Source organism: Serinus canaria, chromosome 6 (assembly GCF_022539315.1).
Source record: "Serinus canaria isolate serCan28SL12 chromosome 6, serCan2020, whole genome shotgun sequence".
NCBI lineage: Eukaryota > Metazoa > Chordata > Aves > Passeriformes > Fringillidae > Serinus > Serinus canaria.
In genome coordinates this window covers 7,159,431-7,186,777 of record NC_066320.1, presented here as the reverse complement: position 1 = coordinate 7,186,777, position 27,347 = coordinate 7,159,431, and the positions used below count along the sequence as shown (strand labels likewise).

Sequence of the window (27,347 nt, the reverse complement as noted above, 5' to 3'; positions counted from 1 at the left end):
AGTGGTTTAACCTTTAAGTGTGCCTTTTACCTTACTGCAGATCACTTTGTATGAATGAAGGGCTTTGATTATGTCTGTTTTGATTGGCTCTGTTCTGTTCAGTCAGTGCCTGCAATAAATTTATGGCAGTTGAATATACAAGATTGGTAACTTAAAACCAAGCATCTTGAGAGATGGAAAAATGAAATTCATAATTCCAAAATAAATATTAAGTCCATTATCAGTGATGCAGTAAAACATTTTTATGTTTAGTTACATTGATGTCTTCTGAAGATCTTCCCCATGTTCTTTATGGTGAGGTTGTGTTCCATGAGGGTGTATAAACTGCAGTGTAATTAAGCCAGGAGCTTTGTTGTAAAGGAGTTCTTGTGCAGAGCATTACACTGAGGAGCAGAGCCATGATGAGTGAATGATGAGCCATGTGCTGATCAGAAGAGGGTTAAGATCACCTGTATTCAAAACCATGTTTCTGTGTGTGTAATACTTAGATTTAAATGAAAAAACACACGTGTGGATTTTTTTTTTCAATGACACAACGTGCATGTCACCCTTGCTGGGATATGGAAATCCTTTTCATTGAAGGAATATGAGACTTGGTGTCCCTGTTTCAGGATGTGTGAGCACTTCCATGGGTGAGAAGTGCTAGAGAGTTGTGAAATATTAAATTACATTAGATGGCCTTTGTTTATATGCTGCTGGAGCAGTTAAAATAGCAGCGATTTAAAGAGTCTGGATGTGGAATACACTTTTAAAATACTGTTTTATATAGTGGAAAAGAATCCTGGTATGTCTTTAGTTTTTTAGTTAAACAAACACAAGTGCTGTTTTTGCTTAGTAAGTTTGCTTCCGGAGTGTGTATAAAAAAGTGGATAAGAGAGAATCTCTTTGTAATCTGTTCCATGTGCAGAAACAGTGAATAAATTTGATCAAATCTTTAGTTCTTTATAAGCAATTTCTTTTTGAAATAAGAACATATTCTACAGAATTTCCTTTTCTTCCTCTGTGTGAAAGACATTACCATCATTAGAGTGCAGAATACGTGGACTCTCAATATGTGTGGAATTATTCAATGCACTAAACAATTGAACATGTAATGATGTTTTCTGGGTTGCTTAGCAGCACTCAGGTTTTTTACTTTAAGTGGTCTTCAGTGACATCTTTAGATTGTTCAGAGACTTGGCAGAAATAAAAAAAAGTCATTCCAGTGTTTGAGACATGAGGAATCATTTAAGCTGTGGGAAAAAAAAAAGAGTAGGGTATTGCAAAATTTTGTATGTATTTAAACATTTACAAAACTTTATATTCTGTGTTTCTGTAAATGTTTGGCAGAAGTGAGTGTTAGAAGATTATTCTGCTGGATTTTAAGTATAGTTTTAGGTATTTATCACCTGAAAGATGCAAACTTAGACAACAGATGAATTTTACCTTTACAAAGGCCATCTAATTTAATTTAATATTTCATCACTCTATAGCACTTCTCACCCATGGATATGCCTACTCATCCTGAAAAAGGGATACCAAGTCTCATGTTCCTTCAACTGAAGTTTTTTTAAATTGGCTTATATGTCATTGGAATTATTTTTTCGGTGTTTATGTAGAGAGCTGAGGGTTAGTGGTGTTTTAACTTGAGAATATAATACAAATCAATTAAAATGAAAAATGCTAGTACGCTTTTTTTATTCTTAGAGGATATCAGCTGCATATTTACAGGAATCTTTTCATTGGGTGTCTCTCCAGTATCACTGCAGAGCTTCTGTTGGCACTGCCTTCCCTCCAGGCTTGACTAGCCAGCAGAGAATTTGAGACTGGTTTTAATAATGTGTTAAAGAATTAAGTGCTGTCAGCTTCATGCTACAGCTCTGTGCTGCCTGAGGCTGCTTGTGGTGTGTCTCTCTCCTGCTCCTGCATTCTGCATTGCGTGAGTTAAAGGAATGTTCATCCTCAAGTGAGCAGTGGCAGAGTCTGGCCAGGGCAGGACTGAGCGAGGCGTGGGAGCAGCCAGTGGCTGAGTTCAAGGAAAGAGTGACACAACTGCCCCTGCAGGCTGGCCAGAGCAGAGGGTAGAGCAGGGCAGCACAGCCAAGTCTTTCAGACAGATAGGAAATTTCAGAGTGGGAAGTCTCAGGACCCAAGAGACAAAGGGAGACGTGACTAGAGGATTTTTAAAGTCCAGTAGCTTTGGATGTGCACGGGAAGGATCTCCCCACACATTGCACAGCAGCCAGGCACGCTGTCGGGAGAGGAGCTGCTCAGGCTTCTTTCAGCCTCTCTCCTGCTCTCCTTCTGTTTGTAGTGTTTTCTGGGAGGAGAGGAGGAGGAACCACTCACCAGCTCTGTTCTGCCCTCTCCCAGCAGCGTGATGGATCGAGATGGCTTGGAGCACGTTCAGCATTTCTGCACCTGGTACCCAGACTCTGGGCTGCTCCTCTTCATGTGAGGGAGAGCAGGCCAGGGGCAGGCAGGGAGGGCTGGGAGCCTGCAGGGATGGATGAACACAGCCTTTTTCCATCCTCTGCTAACTGCCCCTTCAGAGAGAGTACAGATCGTTGGTGAGCATTACATTTGAGTGTAGGCTTTGATGTAGATGCTTTGCAATGTCCCTACCCAGGATGGGTTCTTTCTGTGAGATGTGTGTCCCAAACAGCTGCTGTGGCTCATCAGGCCTGCTTCACTGGAATGGAGGCAGTGGCAGGATGGTTGGGATGTTTGGCATTTGGGTACATTTTGTTTGCTGCACTAAGGCAAAGTTAGATGCTGCAGTGCATGCTGACTTCCACATTAAAGATGTGATCTGGAAGACCATGGTGTGGAGCTGCTGGTCTGCATGGATTTGCATTTTTCTGAAAAGAGCCACAGCCATAAAAGAATTTTTCAATCTTCTGGATAACAGTAGAGAATTTAGGAGTGTAGTCATTTTGTAAGGGATTGGTGTTGTGCTGTTTTACTCATCTTAATTACTTGCAAATGATTAAAAAATAATTGGGAGAATATACATATTTGTAAAGTAGATGATTTTACCTGGTAGTGTGAAGATAATGGTAAACTTATAATGGAGCTTCTCATTCTGAAACACTTGAAAGTCTTTAGTGTTTAGAATTTTGTTGTCATTTAACCTTTCTTCCACCATTTAAATAAGCAAAGGAGTAAGAATGTGCTCTTAGTAATGCCTGAGTAATTTTATATCCCATAAAAGGGTTTAACATCAGCCCAAGTGAAAACATGGCTCTCTAATTATAAAATATAATTATCTTTGTGGTCTCTTGTGAGTCCAAAGTGATGTTGTCTTCTCAAACATTCTGCTCTTGGGCTGTATTTCTTTTTCTTCATAAATACAAAGTCAATTTCTCTTTTGAGGTGGTCCATGATTTAAACCTTATTGAATTTGAAGGGAGAGTATCTCAACATTTCTAAGAACAGAAGTAGAGGTGAAGAAGGTGTTTAGGAGGAAAGCACCTTTTCTGGTAAGTTAAATAACTCCTAATTCAATTTTTTAATGTGCTCTAATGGCACTTGTTTGTTCTTCTGTAAGAGGTGGTTACTGCTGCAAGTGGAACCCAGGTCAGCTCCTTTTGCTCAAATACAGACTGGTTTGGGATGTTTCTGGCAGAAGCTGGTTAATTACTGCAATATGGAGATTGAAGTGAGCTGAATGCCTTGGGGACTGGTGCTTGAGCTGTCTCAGCTCCCTGGTGCTGTTTCTTCAGCCATGGAAGAATAGTTTCCTTTTCTGGAGAAACCTCTCTGATCTTAAATTTGGTGATTATTTTTCATTACGTTTCAGAGAGGATTTGTATCAGTTTCTGCCAATGGGTTTTGCCAAAGCTGTGGGTTTGTGGTAGCTAAGCAGTGTCTCATGATTTCAGGGTAGCAACTTAAAGAGCTGAAAAGTATTTTATGGTGAAATCCAGTTGAGCTGTAACAGAATACCCAAATTCAACCAAAATCAAAACAGAAGAAAAAAATGCAAACAGGAAACGTTGCTTTTTTTGGCAGTCTTAATAATAATGGCCTCTGAACTCTAGAGATGGCGTACTCCCTCCAGACTTTCACCTCTGTTAATCCTAGGTGGTTTGGTTTTGTTTTTTTTTTTTTCCTAAATTATGCATGGTTGAGATAGGCAGAGACTTTCAGAGTCTAGTGAGCTTCTTTGAGTGTAACTTCTGGCTGTTAAAATGTCCTTTCCTCCACAAGAGTAGTTTATAAACTTACATGCTTGTCCTTACTGAACAATCTAGTGGTCTCCATACCTCTTAATTAGTGCTAATTGTATGCAATGCCTCATTGTTTTTTAGTAATGTGCCAAAAAAGCAAACAATAGCCAAATTTGTTTTAAAGGAACAGCTCAAATAGTTGAAATAGCACTGGAAAAAACAGCATGAAGGAAGAAGCATAAATTAAGGGCTCAGGTCGCTGTTGGCACAGTAGGAAGCACAATACTGTCATGTTTATTTCAAGAACAGCATGAATTGTGAAGATTGGAGCCACATCTGATGGGTCATGCTTTTACTATGGCATCTGTGCAATAAACTACGTGCAGTTGATAATTCTGTATTATTGTTGAGCTCATGATTAAGTGCTATTGATGGTATGTATTGTCTTTAGAGTAAATAAGGACTGTGTATTTATATTTTTATGGTTTTTTAGAATATCTGGGTTTCAGTATCAGGAGGTGGTGTTTGAATCTTGGGCTTGCATTTCTCTGAGTATATGGACTTTTTTCAACTGCAAAAACAGGCTTGGTATAAAAATGACCCACAGTCTCTGCAAACTTAGGAACTTGGAAAATTCCTAGGGATTAATTGCAACTCTAGGAAGACCCAGTTAAATAAAGTCAATAGTAGGAGGCTTTGCTTAATACTTATCATGTGTGGGTGAGGCTGTGTTTGCCATTTTTCTGCAGGAGGCATAATGCAGTTTATTCTGAGTGGGCACTTGCACTGTGGGGAGGATTTTCCTGAGCTGGAAATGCCCATTTTCCCTGGTGGTGTTTGTGTGTGCTGTGTGTGACAGCAGGGCTGAGCACAGCTGCAGGTCTCTGTGGGGATTAATTCTTACCCTTTCTCAATGCATTTGTGATTTAAGATCCCCAACTCTACCAGAATAGCATAGTGTTTAACCTCCTTCCTCTTCCAGTGCAGTTTAGTCTGCTTGAAGACTCCTGAAACATGAACTTTCCAAACATTCAGTAGAGGAACTAGAGCAGCAAGTCCTCCATTTTTCCCTTTTCTGCTTGGTTTTAAAACGAATCCATTTTAACTGCAGGAAAAATGTAATTTTACTGTTGGCTGCTTTGCACTGCACAAAGCTTTGGTTCACATTGTGGAACATCTTGAAATCTATATAATTGTAAGGGAAGAAGAATGTTTGGAATCTTTTGTGGACAATTTTTTTTTTAAAGCAGAGCTTTCTGCATGGCAAAGAGCAAAGGCTCTCATGGCTTTTTTAACTTTTCTGTTCCTCAGTAGCAGGCATTTTCATGTTCAAGGGCTCCATGATCTATCCTCTCCCTCCTTTCTCAGGAAAATAATTGTGGGGTTGGCAAATTTGAGTAAAATACTTAGCCTTCAATTTTCCGTTTTCAGCTGGTGGTACAACTTTGTTTTTATTTTACTCCTGGATGGCTTTTTGGCTTATTCAGCATTATTCCAGGTTTTGCATAGTTCTTGAAAACCTGTGGGACTGCTGACCTGGCTTTTTGGATCCTGAGTTTCTCTGTGTGATTAAAAAAAAGCTGAAATAAATGTCAGAGGCTCAATACACTGAGAACAACACAGTTAAAGAAGTTGTTCTGTGGAAAGTTGTTTTTTTTTTTTTTAATTGCAAGAGGAAGAAGCATTAGATGTTATTTTATGTTTGTTATATATTTTATGTTTACTTTTTTTAAAATTTACCAGTTAAGTTACAGAATTTCCAAGATGTCTAAATCTCACCCAATATGTGAAAGACTTCTTTCCTAAGGGCTTGATAAAGCTTTAGGTCATGCAGGACTTGGAAAATGACAGGTTTTTCTGTGATTGTGATACTTGCCTGCGTGCATTGCAATTTGGTGTTGTAAAATTACGTGTTTTGAATTAGTCATCAGAGAGAAAGTGAGGCTGAGTTACAGCGTGTTCACCTCTTACATAAACTGTGTGATTTTTATTGGGGCTGTTTGTTCCTGCTATTCACTGTCCATCATCTACTCCTATTACACATTTTGATAGAGAATGAAAACCTAAAGTAATCTTTTGAATATTTCGTAACTGGGACTTCCTAGGACTTTGGATGCTTTATTTTTGTTTTTAAATTAACTACTAGCTGGTGTTTACTGGAAGCAGTAGCCAAATGTGGGCACATAAAGGCCATTGACCAATCTGTGCTCCAGGGTGGTGATTATTTTCACTGAAATACAAAGCTAAGATCCCCTTGGCTGTCAAGTGGCAGCAGTGCCATTATATTTTTACTCTGCAGCAAAACTGAGTGCTTGAGGCTTGCTTTATTGTTAATTCTGTTGAACATAAAGCTCTCATGTTGTTCGTTTTTGGTTGCAGAAACTACTGATGGCTATTGCAAGCACACAAATATTCTTTTTTTTTTGTTGATGGGTAATGAGTTTGTTTCACAGAAAGCTGACCCCAGTACATGCTTATTTATGTCTGGGAATGCTGACTTTGAGCTACTTCCCCCTGCTCTCAAGTGGACTGTATTTCCTTAGGAAGGTTTGCAGTTCAAAGCCCCCTAGCCTGTTGGAAACAAAGCTGTTGTTTGAGTTAGAAATCACGCGTTTGCATGGCGTCCTTGTTTTCCCACATGCCAGCATACAGATGTGGTTATTGTAAATTAAAAATAGAGCTGAATTGGAAGTACCTTAATGTATGTGCCTGCTTGTGCTTTACATCATATGAGTCACACACAGGGATTTCTCAGGAGCAAACATGGCTCCATAAATAAATAAAAGAGCCCTTTTTCCTATATTGGCTGTCTTTGTCATTCCTAGCTAGAATTATTCTCAAGAGCAATCCCTTCTAGTGTTCCCTGTGTATGGGTCTTGCCTGAGCTTATTTTAAAGACCTTTGGATAGTATTTTTCCTTTTGCCAGGCTTCCTTGATACATAAGTTGATGTTTTAGGCTACTTGTTTCTTGGTCTTTTTGAAAAGAATCTCATCAGTACTTCTGTACCTCTTCAATAAAAGCTTGCTTTCCTGTGGTTTCCAGTCTAACTAATCTGCTACCATAGCAATCTAATCATTATCTAATTATCAGATGACACTCTGCTAGGATTTTTTTTGTCCAAAAACTGGCTGTGGTTTTGGTTTTATTCACTGTCAAGAACTGAGAGTGACATACCTTTCTTATAAAAGGCACTAAAAATTGGTAAGTGTACCATGTCAGCTCAGCCTCAGCAGATCTGGATGTGTGCATTAATTATGTTGGTTAATTATGGCTTCTCCAAAGAACACCAATTGCCAGGTAACAGGGCAAATAGCAAGGTTTGAAAGTAGACTTGATTTTTCTCTTTGGTTCGCTGACATTCCTTCCACATTACTAAGCTTTCCATGTCACTTAAAAAGTGAGTGTTTTGGCAAAAGCTTTATGAAAGCATGAAACACATGGGCAATATTTATAAAAACTGGGATATTTTGCAAGTGCACCATGTTGAGGGATGTTACACAATGCTCAGCTCATAGTGGTTTTTATGAATAGGTGGTAATGTCATTCTGTGTTTGGTGATAAAGAATTGGGTTTGTATTGCAAAAATGGTAAAACAGTTAGTCCTGAAAGCAGCATTGCATTAAATCAGCTGCACTAACATCTTGCTACTTAAGCCTCTTTTTGTTTGCAAAAATATGGTATTTCTTCAGCTAAAGCCCCCACGCAGGAACTGGAGGCAGAAGTGGGCCAAATCATAGTTCCTTACTTGTTATTGTTTGTTTTTCTAGATTTTGGCAGAAATTGCACATTCTTTGTTTTAATTCTTCACTTCCCCACACTTGACATTTTATATCCTTTAAGTTTACAAGTTTCTTTCCAGTTTATTTTGCATGAACTTAAAGGGTTTTGTATTGTATCAGCTCTTCTAAGCAGGACTTTCCTGATTCTTGAACATAAAAAAGGGGAATTTAATATCAGAAATAGTCAAGGTTTCTAGGTAAATGAGTTGTGTAACTCGGAATTACAGTTGTCTAAGCACAAAACAATGCTTTCTTGTTTACTTGTGGTCATTAATTTAGCTTAAGCATTTCCTGCACTGTATCACAAGGTTGTGTAAATGCAGCTTTGTAGAGTTTTCCTGACTTATATAATTCTTGTAAACAGCAGTTGTAGAAATAGCTTTGAGTCCATAAAAATACAAATTAGATAGCAGGGGGCCAGATGCAGGTCTTTGAGAGTGTACACTGCAGTCAGTGATTTGCTTGTGCTTGAGAAGAAAGGAATCTTAGGATTTGAGGAACATATTTTGGGGCCTGTTTGTGTAGGCAACATAACTTCAGCTCTCCACTTCCTGCCGGTCCTTAAATGCCTCGCTCGGTTTCATGAGGTTTGAATAAAGGGTTCAGCAGCCCACAAAGGCTGGCTTTCAAGTCTTGGGGCACACACTCCCCAGTGGTGTTTATTTAGGGTTAGTCTGATGCCCACAGCAGTGTTGGGGTAGGTTTGAGCAGTCCAGGTCTCTGCTGGGGGCTTCACTCCTCTCTGGGGTTGCTTCCTGAGGACTGAAAAGTGAAAATGAAGACTCACAAGGGCAGCAGCTCAAAGGTGTTGCCAGGACTTTGCAGTCCCTTGGGAGAGTTTCAGCTCCCCTATGGCAGGACCTTGCCTCTAGGAGGTGGCAATCACAAGCAATCCAGTGGTTAATGCAGCTGGATTTCTAAAGACTCATCTCCTTAGAGCCTTTGGGTGGAGGGAGCTTTGCATTTCTATGCATCTCCCCTGTAGCCAGAAGACACAGCTTGGAAACCAAGAAAAAATAACTTGAGCATGTTAATTTATATGAAAGCATGGCTCAAAAATACACACAAGGTTTTGACAGCTGAGCTATAAAGTTTGTCTATAAGATGTTAATTTATTTTTATTCAAGTACTGCAAAATTTGCATCCTTGTCTAACTTTGTTTTCTTGAGATAAGCCCATATTTGGAAGGAGTCACCATGTGAAGAGGGCTAACAGCCTAGATCAGTGCTTTAAGGTGAAGGGGCAGTTAAAACTTCTCTCTGTGTGTAGCCTCTAGTGATGTGTGCTTCCAGCATGTCTGTGTTCAATTTCAGAAAGAGCTTTGGGATCTTTGAGGGACAAATCTCAGTAGCATTGAGGTATTTGAATAAATATCACTGTGTGTTCTGCCAGATAAGATTTTGGTTTGGGTTTATTTTAACCTTTAGGTGACTGACTTGTGGTCTCTTTCCTTTGACTCTCATACACAGCCTGAGCTCAACTTTGTAATACTTGAGCCATGGTGCATTCTTTGGAGTATAGAGCATTTCTCCATGAAACAGTAATGAATCTGTGACTTGGCTGCTTGCTTGTGTAGCTTGAAATTCCACTTGTCTATGCCACCTTACCTGTGGTTTGGCAAGAATGCTCAGGTTTTCTGAAGGAGTATATGGCAAACTAAATACTGTGTTAGCACGATTTATCTCCCTGTGGTTCAGCTTCTTCCACTGTAGTGAAAATTGTTATAGGTTTTCTGTAGTTGTCAATGAAAATTAAGGAAAAATAGATGGTGAAAGAATGTAGTTATTGTCTCTCTGAATTTCACAAGGATTTGCTACCATTCAGCAAACTTTTCCTAGAAGATGATTTAGTTTGAAAAACTCATTGGTAATAAAAAGAAACGAGACCAGTAGAAGTTCAGAATTTCCTGTGGAGTTGAATCTTTTTGCCCAGAAGGGGCTTTCTCCTGGAGCCAGTTTAGAGCAGTGTTTTTCTGGATACATTCATCTGCTAAGTCTCAGTGCTGAACTGTTTATAGCTGTAGTGCTGCCTCAGTGAAAAAACAGGTAGGATTTCCTAGGTGGATTAATTTCACTTAGGAGATTAAAACTAACATAATTGGTTTAATATATTTTTGTTTAACACCCTAAAATCAGAATGCTTTTGCTTTTCTTAAGGTAGCTGTCCTCTTTTTTGCTAAACAGTCCACAATTCTAAATTAAAAACTAACGAATTATTCCTAACACCTTATGCAGTCCACATCTAATGTGGCATGACTGGAGCTGGTATGGATGCCAAACTTCTGGCCAGATTTTACCAGTGTAATGTAAAACAGTGCAGGCTTTTATCTTACTGTAAACTGGGTCTAGAAATCCTAGTTATACAGCTTGACCTTCTTGATTCACTATGAATGTGTATGTTTCTGTTTACATGCTTGCACATAAATTGAATAGTTTAATGCTTTGGCAGCTGTATATAGCAGTTGTGTTTTTTAATATGAGAACTGTTCATAAGAAAAATTCATGTAGATGATGAAAATGTGGACATAAAACCAGCTGTGAAAATAAGACTTGTTCACCTTTACCAGAAGGGTCTAGACTTCTGTTGTGCTTTGATCTTCTTACCTAAACAATTACTTCATTTCCTTAGTTTCTTAAAAGCAGAAAGATCTTGGTGTTGTGAGTAAACTTGAGTTTGGTAAGTTTTATCACTGTATTTTTGTGCTGATACTTAATCTGGATTTCATGCCCAGCAAGTACATGGAAAAATGGGTGACAACTTGGTGCACATTTTGTTGTGGTGAAACACAGCTCTAGACTGGATGGATGGGTGAATTTACTTTGTCTGCTTCCACCCTTTGGGGGGATCCATGCCACTCTCTCTTTACAAATCTGCTTTGCAATTTCCTCAGTGATGTCACTTGAACAAATTGTTTTGGTTCTTGTGTCAAACTGATGCACTTGCCTTCTTCAAATGTTACGTGGATTATGATGGTATCCAAGGTTAGGCTGACACCCTTTCTTCCTGTCTTTAAAGCTATGAATTAAGACATAAGGTGTATTCCTGAAAGTGGGGTTGTGTGTGATTTTTACCTTTGTCTTCTTTTATTTTTAAGTAACTGAATGCATCAATGCCTTGCCCCAGAGCTTATGCCTGCACTTACTTACATTCGTTTATTTTATGCTTTTCTTCTTGGCTTTTTAAACTTTTTGTCCTTTGCTACTTCATGCTGGTTTATAGCTCAGTTATCCTTCTCATGAAGTGTTTAAGTGGGTTTACATTTTTCTGTATGTATATTTAAACTGGTGTTTTTCATTTAAAGGGAGTAAAAGATGCAAAAATGATCCAATTTACTTTTTGCAAATACTCAAGTCAACAGTTGCTATCAAGTGGGCACTGCTTCAGTAGTACTGTCAGTAGTCTAACATGTTACAAATTTAGTGTACAGGAGTGACTCTCAATTTTACCCTGAAGGGGAAATTGACTGTTCTAAACTGAACAGCCCTCTGCTAGAATTCCTCTATTACCACGTGCCTTAGAATCTGGAATTAAAATAGAGCAAGAAACCTGAATTGGATTTTTATCCGGGAAAGAATTTACATCCAAGGTGATCAGTATATTTTGAAACTGATGAATGCAAAATAGAAGACAGCAGGCATTCAAAATTCTCAGATTAAGGGAAAAGGAGATGCCAGGAAGCCTGGTGTGTGGATTTGCAAGTGTTACCAGCTGTATGGATGTGCAGGAACAGGAGAAGAGATGCCTAGAAAAGGGTTCACAACATGTGTCATTTAAAAACTGAGGCTGTTGGGTTTTTTTCTTCTGATAGAGACAGAAATTAAGAGCGAATTGGGTTTGGACAGAAAAATGAAACTCTTGTTTTGCTCTCTAAATATTCTATGTTCATCCAGGAAGCTGGGAAGTGTGGGGCTGGTTGAAGTTTAGAAAAGCAGGAGACTTTGTAATTCCAAATAATGTGAGTTTTTTTGTCCCTGTCAAATGTATTCCAGAATCTTGTTCAGCATAATGGGTCCAGATACAGGCAGTGTCTCCTTACTGTTGGAAAAGGCCTTGGAGCTCAGTGTTTAACCTGCATTGCAACAGACTCAAACTGGTTTCCTGTAAAAACTTTGTCTTTGACTTAATCTTGGCTTCTCTCCTTCAACTCCACATCTGTGAATGACTCATAACAAGCAGGACCATCAGAAAAATATTGTGTACATTTTTATCCAATTCTGTAGGGTTTTTGTTTCTAATTTTTTTTACAGCCTTGCTGCATTCTCCCCTCCCATGCAATGAATCATGCAGTATCTGTACTCATACCTGACAAGAAAAGTGCTTGTGGATCGAGGGAGAATTGAATGCTAGACAAATAGAAGGAATATCCCCAGCCATCAATCTGCTGAGAGCAGAGCTTTTGTGTTTGGCAGGTATCCTCAGTCAGCCCCGGGACACTGCTGATATTATGATTTTCTTTCCTCCTGTAAACAGCGAGCCCTGTTAAATGGATACTGTGGCTTGGGGCAGAGTTGGATCTGTCAGGCACTGGCAGCAAGGGAGGTTCTGCCTCCTGAGGCACTCAAAGGCTTTTTTTTTTCTGAGCTGTCCCATCCAGAGACTCAAGGCAGTCCCACTGCAGAGCTTTTTAGAAAAATGTCAAGCTTTATGTGTTTTATTTCTCCTGCCCTGCCATGAATGCTTTGGCCCATTTCCAGATGTGTGACAGCACAGGGGTGGCTCACTCCACTGTCCTGTCCCTTCTGCAGTGTCTACAGTGGCCACACTGGAGGGAAAGGGCAAAATGCTACACCCTTGGTCCTTGTCTTCCATATTTTTATTTTAAATACTTTCCTAGGGAACCACAGCCCCCATATTTAGAGCAGGTTATATGCATGGCAGCTCATCCACTAATAATAATGGGGGTGCCAGCTGAGGCAGGCAAGGTGGGAGAAGGGCTGGAATGGCCTCATCCTGTCACAGTGTTGTGGTCTCTTCCCTTGTGTTAGACAGGAAGCCTGGGGTAGTGGACAAGTGAGTTGCTGGCAGAAATATTTATAATTTTTATTGCTGTGCAGAGAAATATTTTATAACAGCAGTATGGTATGATATGGTGAGTTGGTGACATTTTCCTGCAGCTGCTAGAGCTGCCCATCTCCAGCTGTCTCCTCCCAATCTGCCTTTCCTTGGGTAACAGGTCGAGGGAACTGATAACATCTAAGCTGTGTTTGAACTGGGAGAGTGCTCTCAAGGCTGGCTGCACATGCTGCTGTCAGTTTTTCACTACAAAGGTTTTGAAACAAATTAATACAATGTGATTTTTTTTTTTTTCTGGCCAGTCTATCATTTTGGCTACAGAGTTCCAAATTTCCTGGAAAATTGAAATGCTCAAAGGCCTGTTTGAAGGTAGAGAGGCAATTAACTAACTCCTTGATGAAAATAATAGAAGCTAAACCACATCACCTTTCCTTTACATCTCAGTATAGGTGCTGCTTTTTGGATGTGACTGATTCCACTTTGCATCTCTCAGGGAGCTGCTTGGCAAAGAGCAAAGGAAGACTGAGGTCACAGATGCTTTATTTTTGTATATGTAGGCAGCAAAGGTGCTTTATAAACATGAAAGTCATAGAATTGTTCTATTCCCTTTTTATTACTGCCTCCAGTAGTATTTCAAGGATGTTTTTCTCAGAACTTGAGGAGCTACAATGCTTGAATGTACTTAATGTAAGATTTCAATCAGGTTGCACTCTTGCTCATAGCGATGGATCTTAACAAAGTTATCTCATAATTCACTTTTTGATAGGCTCACTTGTAAAAAAGTGATTATCAGTAGCACAGATGGAAGTTTTCTCTCTTAGCAGGACCTAATAATAGGGTGTTCAACTTGACTGTTTGCTAGGTGTCAAAAACCCATCTTCATCCATTGATTAAAATGGAAGAAAAATGTAGCTTGTAATTTAAAATCTGAGGATTATAGTGGAATTATTTGATGAAAAATCAGTAAGTCTTTCTTGCTTGGAATTCTCATCTTCTTTCCACAACCTGGCAGCTAGGTACACTGTTTGGTTGGATATTCTCCTTTCACAGTACCATTAAAGTGGTTACAAACTTGAAATGGAAAACTTGTGTTCATTTCCAGACTCCTTACACTTTCAGGAAATCCTAAGTGAAGTTGTTTCAAAGTTGTTGTGAAGTTGTTTTCTTGTTGACTTCAGTTAAATTTTATTAGTTAAGCAATTTCCAAGAAGCCCTCTGCTGATCCTGGAAGCAGGGGCATTGATTTACTCTCTGCCAGTCATTGGAATGAAGACTTCAGCAGAGCTTTGAAAATCTCTTTGGAAGCCTTAGCTGGCCTGTCTTCTGTAGGAAACAGCAGAAGTCCTTGAGTGCATCTGAAGGGTGATGTAGGAGACTTCCAGGAATATTTTACCCAGTTAGAGAGATGATGGAGCATTTGTGGCTCTAACAGGGAACAAGTGGCAGCCAGTAGAGCAGTTTTAATCAGGTAATACAGTGCTGACAGCTCCTCAGTTTCCCTGGCTTTGTTCAGCGTGGCTGGCAGGAGGCAGAGCAGTCACTTCATCATCCTCATTAACTCCTCAATGCCGTGCCACCACTCGCTGTGCTCCACCCCCCACCAGGCACTGGGTGGGAGCTGCACCCATGTGTGCCTCTGCACTAAGAGATATCCACCAAGGAAAAAGAGCAACCACGGCTTCACTGCCTGCCTTCAAGCTGTGACTTGTCTCTATAAATAAATAAACAGGCTGACTTATTTCTCTGCAGCGTCTTGGCAAGACAGCTTTTTCCCTAGGGATAAATTTGTTTCGCAAAATTAGAAAAATCTGTCAGATATCTTAAATTTACAGTTGTTGTGTATTAAATTATTGGGTTTAGATAGAGTTTTGTAGTTATGCAACTCGAAAAATATTGATGGTGGAATAGACAAGGCAAGTTGCTTTCTGTATAACCCAATTATTTTTTCCTTTTTTTCCCCTTTCTATTTGTATTTCCCCTTAGCTTTCAGTCACTAAATCTGTCAGTTCCCTACAAATACTATGAGGAAATCTCTAGGAATATTTGTGGAAAATCAATGTCCTTTTGGTCTTCATAGTATGTGTGTTGGGTTTTTTTTCTTGCCTTCTTTCTTGGCAATGCATGCAGAGCTAGTGGAAGCAAGTGTAGTTTATTTTAAGCTGTTTCTTTTTCTCTGTGTTGCTGTTCCCTTTATTCATCACAAATGATGGGTGAAGCTTCCTGACTTCTGGTTGTAGAGTTGGTTTCAATTATTTGCCAACAATCTTAATTTTAATATATCATTCAGGGGAGTTGAAAAGTTAATGTTCTTCTAAGTGAATATGACTAGTATTAAGGGGAGAAGGAAGATGTTGGATGTGTCACCTGTCTGTGTTTACAGTCACATTCTGATGATGCCAGCCTTGATCCAGGGAGCCTCCTCCAGCTGGCAGAGGGTCCAGAAAGCGCCCATGGACCTTGGATGGCCAAGGGGGCTCACTGACCATGTACTTGAGCAGCAGGGAAAAAGTACCCCAGACTCAGCCTACTTAGTTCCCAGCACTGGTTTGGTCTGTCAGATGCTGGAGCACAGCTGGCCTCTCTGTGGATAGCTCAGCAGTTGTGTATTGAGTTCCTGCTAACAGGAGGAGATACACTGGAACCCACCCAAAATTGTCCAGATACTTGACAGGCTACTTATTGTCATTTACTGAGCATGCTGAAATTCTTCCAGTTCTTCCTTGGCTCCTCTAACAGAGGAAGAATGCTCCCTTATAAACATTTTAAGTTTGTAGCATGGATGGTTTTGTTTGGACTTCTAAAATTTTTTGTCCAGCTTCTTAATAAAAGGAGACACTTTCACCCTCAGTGCAGGAGTCCTTTTGGCACAAAATATGTAGATTGTGGATAGTCTCTGTAATATTCCAGATAATATGTGGGTCCTGACTTTGTCATTAGTTTTTGTCAACATGCTGTATGGAGAGGTATAGTTTGCTTTTTTCTCTTTGGTTGAATGTTCCAGTCATTTCTCAAGAATTTTAGAGCTTTTCTCCCTTTGCTGCATCTTCTTTGCTGGTACCATCAGCTCTGACCTGTCTATGGTGAGCATCCTCAAAACCTGAAGATTGCTCTGTATAGAAGTTTAAAAACATTTGAATGTCTGATATTCATTCACCAGCTCTGGAAAACTCCATGAAGCCAAATAAGACTCTGAAGTAGTGAAATTGCTATGTGTAACAGGTTATTTTATGAAGTTTATTATTATTAATAAAGTAAAAAGAATACACAACCTTATTGAAAAGCCAGTTAACAGTCTCAATTATATAAGTTTTTCAGAAACAAGCAGATTTCTTGCTTGTTTAAGCCTTGTTACTTCTCTTGCCAGACTGTATATTTTAGTTGAGTTGTCTCTAAGATTTCTTCGTTCCTAAGCTGAAAACTGGAAGTGAGACTGGCTTTGCAATTACAAGAAAAATGGAAAATTGTTTTGTTTGGATTTCAGCAAATTCAATTTAAGGTCAGATTTTTTTCTTTAACAATGTACGCTCTATCTTTTTATTCCTAAAGGCATATTTTCAGCAATTTGGCTTAACTCTGTGGTCATGGGGGTGGAATTCTTTATCTTGGCTTGATATAAGCAAGCTTTCAGAGCATGTGTGGGTTAGTGTCTGACTTGGTGCACAGGAAAACACAATCTCTTTATCAGGTGGTTTCTGGTTCAATGAAAGAAGTTTTTGGTTGGGTTTCTTTGTCTATGACAGCAGCTTGGTAACTTTGGAGAAATAGCTCAGGCTTTCAATAAATAACTGTCCATTCCATTTAAAAAGTTAGGAGTAAATAAAAATCAACACTCTTATATAGCTAGCATGTTTCCATGGCAGTTTGAGGAAAAAAACTCAAATCTAAATAACATGAGGATACTCTTGACATAAATGTTATGAAATCTTTCTCATGCAATGGATAGGAAAGGTAAAGGAGAATTGAGCACTTATCTTCTTACCTATATTATTCTACAGCTTCTTGAAATCCTGTTAGGTTGATTTGTCTTGATACAATGAAAATAATACCTGGTTATCTCTCGGGTTAAAGAGTATTTTGGTGCAAGGAATGATTTTTTCCAGCATACATGAGAGCTGAAGAGCAGTACATGCTTTTTTGTTCTCTTTAAAATGTAATCTTTGAGTGCAGACAGAGGAGAAAGTTTGGACACTAATCAATGTAAAGGCAAAGTCACCAACTCAGTCACACTCAGTTACCCTGGGTTTTTGATAACTTCAAGAGCTGGGATAATAAGACACAAAACTGATGTGTGAGATCAGCAAAGTTACGGTAATTCATTTAAACACTTGACTTAATCAGTGTTTCTTGGGTTCCCTTCCTGTAAAATATGACCTGTATTGTAATAACTTTTTTAATAACTGAAATAACATGTGAAGTGAAAGCTCAAATTCATTTTTTCCATGTGAACCTAGAAATTACAATTGGACCTTTTTATGATTTGGTGATTGAGTAGACAAATGGTGCACTTCTTGGGTACCATAACAGTTAACACCTGTTTCAACTGTTTCATATTTGTATTGGATGGAACCTCAGCAATCCAATATGTCTTGAAAAGCAAAAATCTAATATAAAATATATCATGGTATGGAAGAAATTACAATAAACAGAGTATAGCCTAAAATATAAAATGCTTGTTATGCACATTTACATAGGTTTCATCTGTATTTCTGAAACCAATGTAGCTACCTTGTGTAAAAGTAATCCAAAGTTTTTGGAGGGTTGGTTAAGTGATTATTCAATACCATAAAGTAAATACTGTTTTCTAAGAAAACAATATTTCCTGAGTTGGCAGAAATGAAGCAGTTTGTCAGTGAGAAGTCAGGTACAGCTGGATTAATTAGCATCTGGTTTGGGATTTCTCTCAAGCCTGCTTTGGGGACAGGGACCACTGGCAGAAGGGTGGAGTGGTCTCCTATGGCACGTGCCAGGCAATAATGTCACTTCTTTATGTTGTTTGTTTCTGGTGTGGTATTTTGAATTCTGTAATTTCAGAAAAAGTGAAACTTTGTTCATTAAAATCTGAAAACTTATTTCAGGTTTAGTAGAGATGGGCTCTATTGTACCTTCCACGCAGCTCAGGTACAGCACTGCTGTCCCCCCTCAGCCTCCCGCAAAAGACTTGTTGTCTGTTGTGTTTGGTAACTTGAAAACTTCCTTCTTTTCTGGTTAAAGCTTGGTTTGAAATTCTAATTATTATTAATAAGATTACAAAAATAATTTGCCAGAGTGCATTGTCAGATGTAAATATCGTGAGCTTCTTAATATGATATTTCAAAGCTGAAGTTTATTTTGAGAGTCAGGGTTAATACTCTCAAGATTTGTTTAGAAAATATGGTCTTGGCATGTGATGACCTAGGAGATTTTTTTCCTAAACACGAATTCAAGTTTGCTTTTATCTCAGTTTATCTGATTTGAGGTAAACCTCAATGCCTTACTAAATTGCATCTGCTTGTAGAGAACACTGTAAATGATTTGCATTTTAATGGCTTCTGCATAAATTTCATAACTCTGGAATGTTTCTCTTGCTCATTTCCCTGCAAAAGATTCTGGGTTTGTCTTGCTGTAATAGAATATGTTTAACTTTTCAATTATAAGAGAAGTGGATAAATTTGCCCTTGGTTTTGGCTATTCCTACTCTTTTCAGAATTTTCAATACTGCCTTTACCTACTTAAGAGAGCAGAAAGGCTTCAAAATAATTTCACATGAGTCATAAACATTTCAGACACGTGTTGGAAGCTTTCTTAAACATAGGTGCTTAGTTTGGGAGTAAATATACATACAAACATAGGTAATTGTGGGTAGCATCACAAAATCCATAAACTACTGATAGAACTTAAATTTCTTTAACTGCATGATAGAACTTAAATTTCTTTAACTGAAATTGCTCCTCATAAAAAAAGAGGAAATTTAGGAAGTAAAATGAAAGAGTAAATACGTAATTGGTACAAAGAGTTATATGATTTGAGGAAGGAGGGAAAAGGGAGACAATAGCTGGAAAATAGCTGACCTCAAAAGTAGCATAATACATTTATTCATGTAGTTTGTCTTCAAGTTTTTAAGCTTTTTTTTTTTTCTTTTATACTGAAATATATTGTTCTGAGTGTAACAAAATACTTTAAGCCACAATTCTGAGCATCTCTCCCTTATTAATTCAATGCATAATGGAGTTGGTAATGACTAGATCACCTTAATACAGAAAAGAGGTATGATGAGAGGCATACCTGTTCCTGGGTTAATGAGTGCTGCATCTTGGACATGAAGTGACAAAATTCCAGCAGATTGAAGAACTGTTCCAAGGTACAGACATTCAACTTCAGTGGCTTTCCAAAGCCCACCATACAGTCTGCCCTTCCTTTTCACAGCTATCAAGAGACCTGACAAATGGGTTATCATACAGCATCTTATGTGCTGAAAAGCTCTAATGAAAGATCCTATCTTTATAATATATTGGAACAACTAAACCTACTAGTTACTAACTAAAGGGTTTTTATGAAGTGCCATTTGCTCCAACTTTCCCATTGTCTCTACTGTTGTGGGGTTTTTTCCAGTGAACCCATTTTGGGATGTTTTCATTCCCTCTTCTTTCCCACTTTTTTCGTGCCTGCTGAATTCTGTCTGTTGTGCCATCAGTTGTTGGTGGGGCCAAGCTGTAAATCAGGTCACCAGAATGATTCATATTAAAATAAACCTACAATAAAAAGCTTGGAATCCTCTTTGTCAGCATTCTACTTAATGCCCTGCAGAGCATCACTGCTATTATCTTAAGCCATCTCTTGTTTGTATTCAGTTTGGAAATTATGCATTTGCAGCTGGAACAAAATCTGTCTCTTCTCAAAACTGCAGCTTCAGCCACACATCTGTCACGTTCTCATCTCCAGTTTATCTCATGTACCCTCTGATTAAAAGCATGTTGGTCCCATGTTTCACTTGAAATAGAGTGGTGGTGCTCCTTCCTTCCCAAAAGCATTTCCTATCTATTCCTGAGTTAATGGAAAACATGTCAAGCAATGTGCACCTATCAAGGGGCTGCTTCAAGGAAGTTGTCTTTTTCTGCTTGTATCAGTAGCTTGTAAATGTGGAAAACAAACCTTCCCCAGTTGTTTTCTCTGCTTCCAGAAAACCTTGTTCTGGTAAAATATGAACCAGTTTGCTCTTCTTATAAAGACACCTATGGGTTTTGAAGGTAGGGAGGTTTTTTTTTTTCCTCAGACTTGTGGAACTGGGGAGTCTGGAATTGCTCTGCAGCAAGATGAATTCATGACAGGCTTCATTTGCTGCCTCTGTTCTGGCTGCACTGGAGTTGAATCATGAACTTCTGAACTGTATTAGATAAAACTTGCTAGTGAGCTCTTCTGTGTGGTATTTAAGTGTTTTTATTGAGATTTTGAGAAGCTTATTTCAAATGTAGGGGCACTTCTTCCTCTGGGGTAGAAATAATTTCATGCCTCCAGCCTGTATCTGCTCACTTGCATTTTGCTATCACATTGCATTAGCTGAGTTAACAGTTCTTTAAGAGTTTGGAATCGGTTGTGTAATTGGAGGAGGAGGGCAGAACCAAGTAGTTGAAACATAGCTTTGAAGCCATGGTGGTGGGGTGAGCTCAAGGGGTCTGTTTTGTACATGAGAAATACAAGGTTGCTTCAGTAATCCTGTACCATTCAGGAAACTCTTTTTTACTTTTGGAGTTCCTTTTGAAGGCATCCCTTTCTCCAGGGAAAAGGAAATTATCCTCTTCGTAATCAGGTTGAGCTACTGTGTTTTGAACTGGTTGCTAGTTCAACACAGATGAACTACAGCATAAGCCATGTGTAAACAGTTCTATCATTTTAAGTGCAATAATTTGCATTAACTAAACTTGCAGTTATGGGTTTAAATACAAGTGGGAGATAATCCAGGTCGTGGTCTTGAGATCACTGAATAATGTGATACCTGATGCAGAAAATCTTGGGCTCTCCTAGCTTTCTTTTGATCCTGCTGTTGGTAGAATTGCAGGGCTAAGTATGGAGTGTGACTAAACTGTTACACTTAGACCATGTGTGTTTTGTAACTATCAATGTGTTTCAGCTCAAGTACCCAAATAGGAAGAGCTCAGACTCTCTCCTTGGCAAGTGACTTGTGAAAGGTTAGTCTGGGTATTACTCAGCTGTTGACAAATGTTTATTGCATGAGAAAAAACACCCAGAGTTATTTTACAGCAGCATGTACTCACTGAGAATTTCTATATGTAAGCCTGCAAATTGTCTCCTGTGTATTTAGTAACCAGATCCCACTTTTGTTTTACAGCTGCTGCAGAGGGCAAAGGGAAAAGTGGGGAAGACTTTTTTCAGAAGGTAAGAAAGATATTTCAATTCTGTAACAGCACTTGACTAGAGGAAAAAAGGATACCAATTATTCATGCATGTGATCAACTAAATAAGCTTTATGCACAGTTTCCACCATCTTGATCAAATGTTAAAAAAATTTGTCATTTAAAGTGTCTCCTTGCTAACAGCCATGCATGGAATGAGATGAGAAACAGGTTCTTTGGTGTATGCTCCTGTCATACCTGCACAAAAACAATTTAACAGTTTTACCAGTTCTTTCACTAAAAATGTTCAAATATGCATGATGAACATTTGTTATGCTTAGTTGTTAACCCAGAAGATGATGTGAGGTAGTCTTAAGGATGTTGTCTGTGGATAAATGCTGCATCCTGTTATTAAAATACTGCCTTGCAACTTACTGTGATATTGTTGAAAGCATAAATATTTGGTTGAGAAATGCAGTGGGCTTTTAAGAAAGAAATGCACAATCCACAAAATGATTCAACAAAGTTTGTGGTTGGACAGAGGCACGGAAGGAATGGGAAAAGGAGTCCTGCAGCAACTAAACTACAAAGTGAAACATGGTCAAGAGTAATGACTTGGAAATTATTTTTACAAAGCAGCATAGTATTGGGGTTTTTTTTGGTCTTTTTGGTTTTGGTTGTTTTTTTTTTTTCAAGAATAGTGTGAAAAACATTATTTGAGTTATTTTCATGAAAATCTACATGTTGCAGGCTAATAAAAATGAGCTGTTTTTTCTTTAGTACAGAGAAGACAGTGCAAACTGCTACATGCTGAAATGCCTTGACACTCCTTTTTGACTCGTTCTCCATTGAAGTAATTTGCTGTATTTTGCTATAACTTTAAGTGGTTGTTCCAGAAAGGAAGACGTGAAAGGTTGCTTTACCCTGCATGTGACTGTGGGATGCCTTGATAAAGGCTGGTGAGGAGGAGTATATATGCTGCCAAAATGTTTGGATTTTCAGATTTATGTTGCTCTTAACTGACAGTGAGAGTTATTTTTCCAAACGTGGTGCTTAACTGTCTGATATTCTTGTGCACAGAGGAGAATGTGTCAATATTGCCTCCTTAGGATTTTATCAAATTACTTTTTTTTACTTGCTGAAACAAAGCTAAGCCATAGTAGCCTGTGCTTTATTCTATACATTATTAATTGTCCCCCAATGTTTTCTCTCTTTTAGATAAATCTGCTCATAATTCTTAAAAATGTGGCTAAAATATTTCCTCTTGAGTGGCTTATCTGTTTGACATGTGTATTTGATTGCTTGATTATTTACTGTAGATATGATGTACCTTAGAATTATGTAGTCACTAGTGTAATAGCAGAAAATTCTGTGTTAAATTTAAGAGGAAAGCTAAATATGCTAAACTTCAAGTATGTCAATGAGTGCACTCCTTATTTACACTGATGATACAGTGGCTATCCTGGCATTTAGATCTTGTCATATTTGTGCATACTTATTATCTAGGCACAGTGTGGGTGCTGCAAGAGGTTAAAGCTGCTTCATTTTATCTGGCATTATTCTTAAAATATCATCTACTCCACAGTGTAGATTTCTGAAGTTTCTGAGCACATACACACAATGCTACAGCTAATAAAACCAGATGGAAACTATCTCCTTTGAGTTCTCTTTTGTTGGAAGAAATCTCTGGACAGTTGCTCATAGCTTACTCACTGTCTCTGTCTGTGCAATTTCCTTTAATCAGAGTTAAATTTTTCCTCTCTCATGTAAAATGAATAAGGCAGAGTATGTGGAGGTAAAATGAAGACTTATTTCATGTGTTTCAGGTTGGTGCAGTGAGGAAGAAAGTGATTTGTGGCATTAGAAAGACATTGCAAACTAAGGCAGCAGGGCACTTCCAGAAACTCAGTATGGACTCAAAGCTGCAGCAAAGGCATTTTTGTAAAGCAGTTCAGATAATGAGACTTGAGGACATTATTGGCAGGATTTTGAGTAGAACAGGGAGGATGGAGTGCATCCTTGAAAGGCCACATCTAGAACATGAGGGCTTTATTTGCATAAATAATGCCTTGTTTGGTGTGTTCTGATGAACTGCCCTCAATGTGCTGAGGTTGGCTGTTGGCTGGAAGTGGCTTGTGAGATGGAAGAAGTTTTCATAGGGATGCTGAAATGGCAAATGACAAGGCAAAAATTCAGCAAGGTGATTCTGTATGTCAAGGCATGCAGACCAAGAGGGAGGGGAGAGGAGGTTGTGCCTGGGAGGTTGGCAGAGGCTCAACCTGCATTGTTAAGCTGCAGAGAGGCTTTTAAAGAAAGTTAATGCAAGGGTTTGGTGATAAGCAGTCTTTTGCTGGTCTTCAAACATGTGAGAAAGCAGTATTACTTGGATTTTCATAATCAAACAGGATCTCAATGGATGTGAACTGTTCCTACCAACTTTCAAGTTCTGGAGTTTCATAACAATTTTAAGTGGCATAATTTCCCTAAGCATTTTTGCAGAAACAAGCAATGCAGCTGCTTGTGGAGTTACAGAATGAGCCTCAATTCTTGGTGAAATTCAGGTAATTTTTCTGCCCTGTTGTGGCAGGAAGAAGTGCCCCTTCCTCTGGTCCTGAATTCAAGTGAAAAGTAGTTAAAAGTCTTTTGGTAGTATCACTTTTAAAAGTCTGAAGACTTTATCATACTTTCTTCTAATATTTCTAAATTGTAGGGGGAAAATCTAACATCATCTAATGAGGATTTTTCTAAACCACTGGGAGCTACTAATAATTTCGCAAGAAATAAGTAAATAATGGGATAGCTTTCTCAGTAGAGCTCTCGGATCTGCAGTTCAGTAACAGGTAATCCTAAATAAACATGGATTGCTCTGCTGTTGTGTTACATACTGTTTATGTAAAAGATCCTCACTCTCTAAATTGTTTTTCTTATTTATTCTGTGAGGGGAACTTCATAATATGAAGTTATTACATGTCCCTGATCCAGAGCCCCTTTTCAGTTGATGGTGGATTTTTTCCACCAAGTTCCACAACATCTGGTTCATGCCTCATAGGAAGCAAGGCCCTTTCCCCAGCAAAGCCAGGACATTGTTCCAGGGAACAGATAATTTATGTAACCCTGTAGAGGTGTGTGGCACTCTTATATAGTGTGAGAAGGTGGTGATTCTCTGTCCTGAAGAGTTCATAATCCAAAACAGGTGAGGGTTGGCCCTGTGGACCAAGAGGAATTTCATGCATCATTTTGGTTTGCTTTTAGCTCTGTCATCATCAACTTGGTTTCTTTTCTTTTTAAACACTTGGGAATCTTAGTGCTGATGGTAATCTTTCATTCTGAAATTTCTTTGGACAGGAGTGTATCTGTAGCCTTCTCAAGGGCCTGTGAGCAGTAGGGTGGGTGATAGGTGAAGACTGTGGCTTTAGTGGAATTTGGGTGGAGTTCTTGGGACTGCACATGCAGAAGGTGGTGACTGGAATGATGCACTCATGGTGCTCTGCCTGCACAGGTCACATCCAAGCTCTTTATTTCAGTATTATCCAGTGTGCATGTGTTAGTGTGGGCTTTGGGGGGATGCCTGAAGGGCCTCCTCAGCTCTGGCTTTGCTGCCTTTTAGAGTTCATTTGCAGAGCTTGGTTTTGTAGGAAGCATGAAATGCTACCAGCCAGCAGTAATTTGTGTGTTTTACTGCTCCTGAGTGTTTGACATTCTTTTATGTTTTGTGTTTAGGGTTTCTTCTGTACTTTTTTTAAGTAAACAGAAGTGGTGTTTGCATGCCCAGTTGCAGATACTTAGGGGTTTTAAGATATCTCTGGATTTAGGCAAAAAGTGTATTTAAGTGTATTTATTCCCAGAGGGAGGCATAAGTGTGCTTGGAGTTGTGAAGTTGCAATTGGGCAAAAGTTTCACATGTGTACCAAAATCTCTTCTGTTAATTATTAGGGGTTTAGGAATGTAAAGAAGATTAGTGGTTTCTTTTCATTTTCCTTCCTGTGCTTATATGTAGCATGTTTAAACTGTAGCTTCTATTTTTATTAAATATTTAGCACTATAGAAGTTACTGAGGCCATTTTGGAAGCCTGATGTGGTGAAACCATCCTTTAAAAACAGGTGATCTTTCAGTCCAGGTATTTGGAAACAGCAGTAGCAAGAGACTAAAAAAGAAAACAAACAAACAAACAAATGCCCAGCCAAAACCAAAAATAAACCCCCTGTGATTATTTGAAAATGGGAAAAATAGTTATACCTAACTGCATCTTTAACCATATTTCTTTTAAAGTCCTCTATGCAGTAGTTATTAATGACTGTGCATTTTTATTTGTTTAGGAGGCTCTGGCAGCAAAGGCAGCAAGGAATCTTCCTCAAGCCCTGTTTGCTTATCTAAGACAGTAAAAGAGCTTGGTTTGCAACATCCTGTATTTTCTCTTGTATCTTTGAAAAATATCTTTTATGTTATTCTGGGACAAACCTTCTAACTGTTGCAATATTCTTACTTGTGAATATATTAATGTAGTGTTGATGTATGCCTTTTGTAAGTATAGGTAGTATATTCTGATACCAAATAAATTTAATTTTCTCTTTGCAGTAGGTCAGGCTGGAAGTGGATCAGTCTCACTTTTTAATCTCTGAATGTGAAGAGCTAGAGCTTCAAATGCAAGTGCCTTGGGGCATTTTCAGGCATTAAAAATATTAATCATTGACCTGGGAATAAGATGTCTCAAGCTAATTATTATCCACATTCAGGACTAACTTCTGAAGGGCTTTTCATGTGTCTTCAGCCATGGCTATTCCCCAGCTGCCTATTTATAGCTGTGTGTCCCCCAGGGCTGTGTTTCCATGTCTGATGACAACCACTGAGCTCTCCATTTCTCGCAGTGTTATTTATCTGGTGCTGAGACCTTGTGAGCTGGTGGTGATCAGACATTATCAGGGGTCTTGTCTCTGTTTCAACCACAACAGCAGCTTGGAGCTGCAGGAGCTAGTTCCACACATTCCAGTTTTTCTGGGTAGAAATCAGGATCTGCACTAGCATTAAAATAACCTCTTGATGTAGAGCTTGGCTCATAGCATGTGACAAGGATTTATTAAGGCCATACGTTTCCACAGCTTGCTTCAAGTGCCTGGCTGGGATGGGAATGCTGGCATCCAGTTTACCCTGAGCTTCCTCTCATTTAGCTTCCCGGGAAGAGGAAGTGACTGCTTGGAGAGGGCAGCATGGATTTAGGGGGCTGAAAGAATGTCAGTGCAAGTTAACATTTGCAGGAAGTCTTGGGATTGAGACATTTGTCTCCCTTCTGGCAAAACCCCACCCAGTGGAAAGGAGGCTATTTAGGTTGGATCAGTTTCTCTGAAAAGGTAAATCAAGAATGCTTACTTAACTTTTTGCTTAGTTCAGGCAGAGCTGAGTGGTGGGAAGGCTTCATTTTTGTGGAAAATGGCACTCATCCCATCTGTAGTATAGTGACCATTCTGCTAAGGCAATGGAATAATTCCAAGGATTTTTGGGTTTTTTTCATTTCATCTCCAGTTTCTCCTGTGTTGCTTCCAATACAATGGGTACTATCTTGAGACTTTACCTGTAATATGAAGTCTTAGTTGATAAAGTTCAGCTTTATGTCACTTTATTGCTGTACTTAACACTTTGTGCAAGATCTCTTGCATTGTGAAGCAGTAGAGGAGGAGTGGTTTGTCACCACCATCTCCACTGAGGTGCTCAGTGCCTTTCACTCTGGGAGTTAAACCCTCCCTCAGAATAGAGGAGGGATTTCCTTCTCAGGAATGTTTGTACTTTCACCTTGGAGGGAAAAAATAATATAAAGGAGACAAGTATGAGAATGATAGTACTCAAGAATATTCTCTGCGTTTTTGGCTTGTAAGGAGGAGAATTGCTGATTTTTATTTTCAGAGAGGAGAACTGGATGCATATTGGTGTTTTGAACAGTGTTCTATGGGGCTTCCTTTTTCAGTGATACTTTTCTTAGGATTTTTTTATATTACTTGTGTAATTCATTAATGCTGTAGAGACAGATACTTCTATAGATAATTTTTTTTGCATGCTTAAATATTTCTTTTGTTTTCAACTAT

At 38.8% G+C, this 27,347-nt stretch overlaps 1 protein-coding gene across 2 annotated transcripts in view; it reads left to right on the top strand.

Moving 5' to 3' along the window:
• Positions 1 to 27,347, top strand: part of BICC1 (BicC family RNA binding protein 1) — an 89,615-nt gene that overhangs the window by 11,580 nt on the left and 50,688 nt on the right. For both annotated transcript variants that reach the window (XM_050976226.1, XM_009087549.4), the window contains exon 2: positions 21,269 to 21,315. In XM_050976226.1, coding sequence (XP_050832183.1) covers positions 21,269 to 21,315 — 47 coding nt within the window. The remainder of the gene's footprint in view (positions 1 to 21,268; positions 21,316 to 27,347) is intronic.